This window comes from Acinonyx jubatus, chromosome B4 (genome assembly GCF_027475565.1).
Source record: "Acinonyx jubatus isolate Ajub_Pintada_27869175 chromosome B4, VMU_Ajub_asm_v1.0, whole genome shotgun sequence".
In the NCBI taxonomy this organism is placed as follows: Eukaryota; Metazoa; Chordata; class Mammalia; order Carnivora; family Felidae; genus Acinonyx; species Acinonyx jubatus.
Window position 1 is genome coordinate 94335625 of NC_069387.1, and position 8694 is coordinate 94344318.

General features: G+C 34.2%; 1 protein-coding gene across 1 annotated transcript in view; it reads left to right on the forward strand.

The window, feature by feature from the left end:
* Positions 1–6945, forward strand: part of RAB21 (RAB21, member RAS oncogene family) — a 43255-nt gene extending 36310 nt beyond the window's left edge. The window contains exon 7 of the mRNA XM_015063623.3: positions 2156–6945. Coding sequence (XP_014919109.2) covers positions 2156–2298 — 143 coding nt within the window. The 3' untranslated portion in view covers positions 2299–6945. The remainder of the gene's footprint in view (positions 1–2155) is intronic.
* The last annotated feature ends 1749 nt before the right edge of the window (positions 6946–8694 follow it).

Below are 8694 nucleotides of genomic sequence, written 5' to 3' on the forward strand. Positions count from 1 at the left end.
AACACAAACTTTGGAGTAAATTTCAGTTTTACAAAAAACTGAAGGTCATTCATAATTCTTGTAGAGCTTTAATTCTCTAATGAGGTCTCCTGACCAACAGCATCAGTATCACTTGAGATTTTTTAGAAATGAAGATTCTTCTGCCCTACTAAACCAACTGACTCAAAATCTCTGGAGATGGTACCTAAAATCTATGTTTTAACAATTTTTCCATATGATTGTGATGCACACTGAAATTTGAGAATTTATTTGTATTCTTGTTGCTTGTGTATACATATCAATCGCTTGGGGATCTTGTTAAAATACATATTTGATAGAGTCGGTTTGGTGTGGGCCTGAGCTTTTCATTTATAACAGGCACCCGTGTGGCGATGATGCTGGTCCTCAGACCATACTGTGAGTACCACGGTTCTAGCTCTATAGCTTAGAAGTGTTATAAATCTCATATATCTTCCTAGAAAAAAATTTGAGTATTTCTAATATGCTTGTTTAAAAACTATTGAACATACAGAAATACTCATATATTTTACACATTTTTGTAAAACAAAAAATAGAGATTTTGAAAGGTTGAAGAAAAATAAGTAGAAGTTAGAATTTGTAATGTTTTCTCATTTCATCTCATTGGATTTTCCTGTACAACTAAATTTGGAAACCATTGTTCTAAGGACTCCCTCGTTTCTTTCTTCGTTTTTCCCGCTACATATTTTGTGAATATTTACTTCTAATCTGTGCCTTATATTTTCATTTTTTAACTGTGTCTTCAGAGCAGAAGTTCTAAATTTTAATAAGGTCTTATTTGTCATTTTTTCTTTATGATTTGTGGTTTTTGTGTCTTATATGAGGAATCTTTGCCCAAATCAGAATCACAAAGATTTTTTTCCTACAGAGATTTCCTCCTATGTTTTTTTTCTAGATATTTCTGGATAACTGTGCACACCTTATGTTTTACATCTAGGTTCATAATTCATTTTTTAATTTTTGAATATGGTCAGAGGTATAGATAGATCAAGGTTTATTTTTTATATGTAAATGTTCAGTTCTAATACTGTTTCTTGAAAAGATTATTCTTTCTTCATTGAATAATCTTGGCACGTACATCAAAAATCAAGTGACCAGGGGCGCCTGGGTGGCTCAGTCAGTTAGGTTTCTGACTTTGGCTCAGGTCATGATCTCATGGTTCATGACTTTGAGCCTCACTCACATCAGGCTCTGTGCTGACAGCTCAGAGCCTGGAGCCTGCTTTGGATTCTGTGTCTGCCTCTCTCTCTGCCCCACCACCCCTCTTGTGCTCTGTCTCTCTCGGTCTCTCAAAAATGAATAAATGTTAAAAAAAAAAAATTTTACTAAAAAAAAAAAAAATCAAGTGAGTATATATGTGGGGGTCTATTTCCAGACTCTGCTCCATGATCTTTAGAGCTCTCCTTTCACCAATATCTCACTCTCCATTGGGGTAACTATGTGCTATATCTTTAAGTTAGATAGTATGAGTCTTCAGCTCTGTTCTTCCTCCCTCATCTTAAACTCTTTCATTCTTTCAAATATTATTTGCATAAAGGTATTACATTATTTGTTGACGAGTAAATCTTGTTCCCTAAATATCAGTTGTACTTAGAATAATATGAACTATTTTTTTTAATTAATTTTTTCTTTTAGTTTTTTTTTTTTTTCTTTGAGATAGAGAGGGTGTGATGAGGGAGGGGCAGAGAGAGAGGGAGAGAGAGAGAATCCCAAGCAGGCTCTGCATTGTCAGCACAGAGCCCGATGCGGGGCTCAAACTCATGAACCATGAGATCATGACCTGAGCTGAAGCAGGTGCTAAACTGATTGAGTCACCCAGGCACCCCAGAATAATACAAACTTTGACATATCGCCAAGTATATTAGAAAATCTTGAGGGTATTACTTGTATACAGACATTTGTTCAAAGTAAAAACCTTTTTCTCTCTCTTGATGTCACTGTGGCCATTATGCAACTGGACAAATGCAGTTGCTATTAAGTTTTTTAAACTTGCAGGAAAAGCTGACAAAATGTTCATTATATTTAGTTTTCCTGTTGGTTGGAAGTCAGAAATGGCTATTGTGGTGGCATACTGAAATTATAGAAAGAGAAAATTCATAGATTGTGGTCTTAAATTTCTGTTTTCTCCTTCTCTTAGGGATGATAGAAACAGCACAAGTGGATGAGAGAGCAAAAGGCAATGGCTCCAGTCAACCAGGAGCCACAAGGCGGGGTGTACAGATTATTGATGATGAACCTCAAGCCCAGAGCGGTGGCGGAGGGTGCTGTTCTTCTGGATAACTGATCACACTTAAGCGATTAAACAAACAAACTGTGGATCATTGCCCTCAACATGAAGACTGCCATATTCCAAGTCACATTATTTTACCAATGGAATTATAGAATTAACAGTATTTTAAATTACGTTTATAACACTGCAGAGACCTTAAGTGCTAAACTTAGTGGAGTTTGTGACCAGAGAATTGGCATTTTTCTACAAATGTTAACAAAGCAATTACCAATGGCCTTTTTACATATTTTTTTCTTTAATAAGGAATAATATGCATGTAGAAAAGACCTACTTAAAGGCTTCATTTATATTCTTTTAAATCAAATCTTTATTTAATAACTTATATATGTTGTTGGAATGGTATACATTTTTGCAGCCCTTTGTATTTTGTGGTAGTTTGAATTGTATCACTTCTAAACAGCAAACTGTTTTTGTTTTCTTTTTTTTTTTTTTTTAAATTAGCAGATACCTGAAGTACTATTTTTGCAGGGTTTGCACAGGCCCCTTAACTGTCTACTACTTTGATATAATCTATATACAACCTGTATGCTGAGCTGGTAAAATACATTGTAAAATTACATATTAAATATTTTATCTGCTTTTAAAAGCACAAGGTGCAAAACTACATACAGTAGTCTCATTGATGACTGTAAAGTGAATTAACATTTGGTGATAATGCCTAAGCTTTTTGACTCTGACATAAAGATCATAGCTCCCCTTCACTTTTGTCTTAACTTGAAAGTGGCGTGTTTCAATTTTCACATATACTTTACTTGAATTATTGCTGTTGTCATATTTTTGCCTCTGTAAGTCTTTCTGATGATTGAACAACAGCATTTGCCTTTTGGTTTGTTGGGGTTTGGGGGGGCTTTTTTTGTTTGTTTTTATTTTTGTTTGGGGGGGATTTTTTTGGATAAAAGAGATGAATTCTGCTGATTTTGTTTTAGAGTGGTTACCTTAGAAGTATTTGAGTGGAGCATGCTGAATTTCACTTCTGCAATGGCTTTAGTTTTCTCTTAGGCTTTATATGAGATGGGTTCACTGGTGTCAGAAGAGAGGAAGACGTACCAGACAGTTGCCACTCACCAAGACTCATTCATACAGCATGTTAATGGGTAGTTCATGCTCCTGGGGCAGCACTTTTAAATCCTTTGTGAGCAAATTGTATTTGTTCATTGCTTGCCACAGATGAACACAGAAAAGTTTGTTCCATTTTATAAGAGCTGTCCTGAGTTTCTGTGAAGGGAAACATTTCATGTAATGCGGTTATAGCAAACACTGGAAAGATTTATTATAAAATTATATTCTTGTATACTTTGTAAATTAGTCTCATTAGGTTTTTTTTTTTTTCCTAAGCATAGGACTGAACTTAAATTTGTTAATTTTAATAGAATCAGACAGTGCTCACAGAAGGATCACAAATTGTGGAAATTAACATACATTGTTCTTGTTCTAATATATATATTTTTCCATTTCTGTCATGCTTGGAAAACTAGTAAATGTTATGTCTAAGATAAAATGGAATGGTTCCTGGATTTACTTCTTACAAGAAGCAGTAGTATGCAATAAAGTCGTTGGCATGAGCAATTAAGAGGATGTGAAGAGGTTATAGTTACTAAAGAAGTACTACCATATTTTTAAGTTAAGAGCTTAAGGTTTCCCAAATGGGTTTAAAGTTGAATGGATTGACACCTTTATGCTATGCTGTTAAAATTTTAACTTAGTATTAAGGGTTCTGTGAGCCCTCACTTTACCTTCTTTAGTTCCTCTCCTTCCCAAACTCAACACACGGTTCTCTCTGTTGTGTGTGTTTGGGGAGGATGGTATGGGTAGAGTCAGAGAGATAAGCTAACATTTGTTTTATTTTGTTTTGTTTTGTTGATTGTATAGTCTCTCAGTTTCCTATGAAGTTTGTGTTTATGCAGGGCATCATGGGAGACCAGAGGAATCATGAGTATAAATACAGGAAAAATTGTTTTTGCTCTTCTGGTTCTTCCACAGGTAGTAAAGAAAGCCTTGCCATTTCTACTATCATACGTGCAGATGGGAAAGAAGCTCTTGTTCAGAGTGAACTGTTTTTTAAACTAATGAGAGATGAAATTGAGCTTGATTTCAAAAAGTAAAATCATAAAGCCTGATAATTGAAGAGTTGTACTCTCAATTTTTGACCCTATGTTAATGATATTAAGTCCAGATAAGAACCTCTGCTCCAAAGTTGCCAGATAATTATTGATGGGGTACAACCACTCTCCATATATTTTTTTCTTTACTCTCCCTTAGTTTCTGTCTATCATTCTTAACCTCAAGCATTTCATTCTGTTTTTCACCTTGTAATTTAAGCTAATTCAATAGCAACAATAAATAATAGGGAATACCTGTCCTTGCTCTAAAGTCTGAGAGTTCTCTAGGTAGGATGAAGGAGGAATGAAAGAGGACCAGCCAATTGCAGTATGTGCATAAAGGAGAGATAAAGAGATGAGAAACTAAGGCTGAGGAAATTTCTCTGATACTTTCTTCACTTCTTTAACATATCTTTTGTGTTCCTGTCCTTATGAATTGTACTATTAGGAAGAAGACATGAGTTGTTGTATTGTATGTTAAAAGTAGTAGGTAGGTAGAACCAATATATTTTTCAGCTAGTAAGTGTATACATTTAGTATATATAATTAAAAATTGGTATAAGATAGTCATTAAAAATACCTGAATATTATGTTAAAAGTATACAATCGTTTCTGTAATGATGATGAGTATTCTGCATCTCGTTTTGCTTTGTGATTATAGAGGAAGATCATTGTTTTTAAAAATGTATATTGCAACAATTTGGGGGTAAACAGCAATCTCAAAAAAAAAAAGCATCATGTGATTGTATGAAATATGAGTGTTTGAATTTGTTTTGTTCTGGGGAAATCACCTGAAAACACCCTAAAGCTATGGCTGTTATAGCTAAATTGAAGTCCTTTTTTGTTTGTTTTTAATATTAGCTATATGTTATTAATGATTACATTTTATTTGGCATTAGAGTAAGAAAGAAGAATGATATAGGTTTTCAGCAAGAAAAGATAAAATTTGGGATATATGACAGGAGGTTAGTGAGGAGTAGACTAGAAGTCAGGTAGATATGAAACTCTACAACCTGACATTTTTATAATTGTTTTGAAATACATTATCATTTCTAAATAAGGCAAGTTATGCATTGTACCAAATATTTAGAACATACACAAAATGAATTGGCATACTATGTAATATGATTTGCAATTTTCTGTATTGTAAATGCTACCAGGAATCTAGATCATTGATGTTATCTCCAAATAATAGAATTTATCCTTATAATTACCACTTATATACTCTCCAGAAGTGAGATGTTGATCTGTGCCTTTAACTTTTGAAATTCATCTTTTGACCTCCGTTTGCCATATAGTTTTCTTTATAGATGCAGTCTGGCAAAGAGGGAATACATATTTTGTGGCTAGTAAAGCTGTTGAGATCTTCTAGAAAAGGGTGTAGATCGTTGCAACCAGCAGGAGCCTTACAATAATGTCTAAAGTACAGGGACTAAGTAGATCTTTATTCTTTTCTAAATTTCAAAATGTATTACCTAGGTTTTAATAACTAAAAGCTGGGATTCATTGAACATATACATTCACTTGATTTTGTAATAGGCGTTGATTCTAGTATTTTGCTGTTCTATAATTTTCAGTCAACAAAAACAATAATGTATTTGGACCAAAATTCATGTTACATATATGTCTGGCTTCGATGTCTTTTCCCTTTTCAAAGAAAACAAATCAATCAGAATTCTGAGCAAGTTTTCCTAAATGCAAGTATTATAATATTAATCATATGTAATGAAAAAATGTAAAAATACTCTTTTTAAGAGTTTCCACTTTCAAGCAACAATGCTTCTCTTCTAAACAAATACCACTTTAATTTGATAGACTTTTAGCACTGCGTATGCTCTCTGATTTATGTATCATCTCTTCTGAGAAGCTGAGCGTGCTTTTAAATATTAGCCTTTCTACCACAAATTTTCAGTAGATACACTAACATGGCAAGTTGATGTTACATGGCACACCCAGTAAGAATCTTATTCTTTAAGCATCTTGTCCTCTTTGGAGGCCTGCACGTATTTCTAAGTGCTTTACATTAAAGCCAAAAGATGAACCTGTCTATCTTTATTCCCAGTATATCAGTTCTCACCTTGATTTTGATACTTCCAGACAACTGTATCATCTCTTCATTATCAAATACTCAAGAAAAAGCTAATATGACTTCCTTAAGTTCGAGCTTGTGTAGAGCAATGAGAGAAAGGTGAGGGACAGCAGAGATAAAGTACGGTAATGTTGAAATACAGACAACAGTGGTATTTGCTAAACTGTATCGTTGGTAGCAAGCTCTTTTAAGGAAACCATCACATGTAGTACTTCCTAGAAATGTAAAAGCTCATTTTTTTAAATTATCTGAGAATATATTCTAGGAAAAAAAGAATAAATATTGTGAAAGTGCCCCTCAGGCACCTCTCCCAAATGGAAAACATTGCTTTGTAGTATATACTCTCTTCAATTACCTTTTTGCTGTGCATTTATATACATATATATTACCTATAGAAATACATAGTTTTGTGGGTTCTAAATTTTTATATAAATTCTGTCTTACTACGCGTATGTTTTGCAACTTGCTTTTTTCTCTCACCAACATGTTTAGGAACTGTTATGTCAGTATATGCATACTTTCATTTTATTTTCTGTCAATCTCTGGGATGTTTGCCTTTCAGGATAACTTCTGACTTTCCATGAAACCTTCCCAAAAGGAATCTTGTCACTTAGGTAGATTTCACTAGACTCCTAGAATGTAGATGCAAGCCAGCGCTTAGACAGAATCAGGGTCTTCCTTAAGCATGTGAATTGGGATATCCCATCCTTTTTTTTTTTTAGAGTTTATTTATTTATTTTGCGAGAGAGACTGTGCGCTGTTAGAGCAGAGCCCAACGGGGGGCTCCGTCTCACGAATCTTGAGATCATGACCTGAACCAAAATCAAGAGTCAAGAGCTTAACCTACTGAGTCACGGAGGCGCCCCTCCCCATTCCTCTCAAAAGGTAACAATTGTTAATAGTTGGTATGTGTCTGTATCTCTCATATATGTTTTCATTTATATTTGGCCTTTATGAATTGTCAGTTTTCTGAAATCAACCTCTATATCAAATTCCAACTTCAATCCAACTGACCTATTTACCGAGAACAAACCAGAGTCATATTTCTTTAAAGGACGTTAAATCAGTGGCGACAGTTCTTGAACTAGAAGTTAACTAGATTCTTAATATGTTTTATGTTTATCATAAATTAAGCTTGAAGAATAACTAGCATTCCGGGAAAGTCGAGTCACTGGTTTCTGTATCTTGTGGAAATAGGGTTGGGAAAGAGGAGTGTGGTAATACCTGTATAAGTCTGAGCTGGCCTTGTTCTCTTAGCATATTATCTTACTTGAGCATTACAGTTATCCCCCAATTACTTTCCAGGTATTTCTGTCACTGTTAAGCTCTAGCTTAGCATGTGAGTGCCTTGACACAAAGTTAAGTGTATCTCCCCAGAACAACAAATTTATTCATATTTGACTTATAATGAAAATAATTCAAGGGGGAAATTAAGCAGCAGTTTACATGATTTTGTTAATTGTTTCTGGATGGTCTTATAAAAAAAAATTAAAACACATTCTGCTCATCATGACTATTCTATCACTTTCACTCATTTATTGAGTACCTGCTCTGTTCCCAGTGCACATACAGCAGAGGAACCAGCCTTCCTTTAGAGTTAGATCTTAGAGATGGGGAAAGATGACTTTGCCTATTGTCTAGGAGGTAAGTAGTTTATCTGTAGATATGAGGTCAGCTGAGCACACGTGTCACATTCTGGGTTTGATCAGATATGTACATGTCAAACCTTAAGGGTGAGGTAATTAGAATGACAGTAGCTGAAGCTGATAGTGAATTTAAGGTAAATCTGGACAGAATGATTTTGAGTCTTGCAAATAATACATTTTCAAGCCAAATTAAAATAGAATAACTTATTTTCTAGCTTCAAGGGGACAATTAAGTGATCCTTAAGCCCAAATTGCTTTTCCAAATTTTGTAATAGCAGTGAAGAAACAAATGCTTTTTGTTTATTTAGACGGCTGCTTTTTATTAAAGCTAGGGGAAAAATGAATTTTAAAAAGCAATTGTATTGTTTTCTTTGCTTTTAACAGATGATATCTTGTCGCCAGATAATAATCCACGACACAATCCATTCCTAAGTCATAGTAGGCCAATTTGGAGAGTGTATCACAGTATAATTTGTGTCTTTCTTTCTTTCTTTCTTTCTTTCTTTCTTTCTTTCTTTCTTTCTTTCTTTCTTTCTTTCTTTGTAGGCTCTC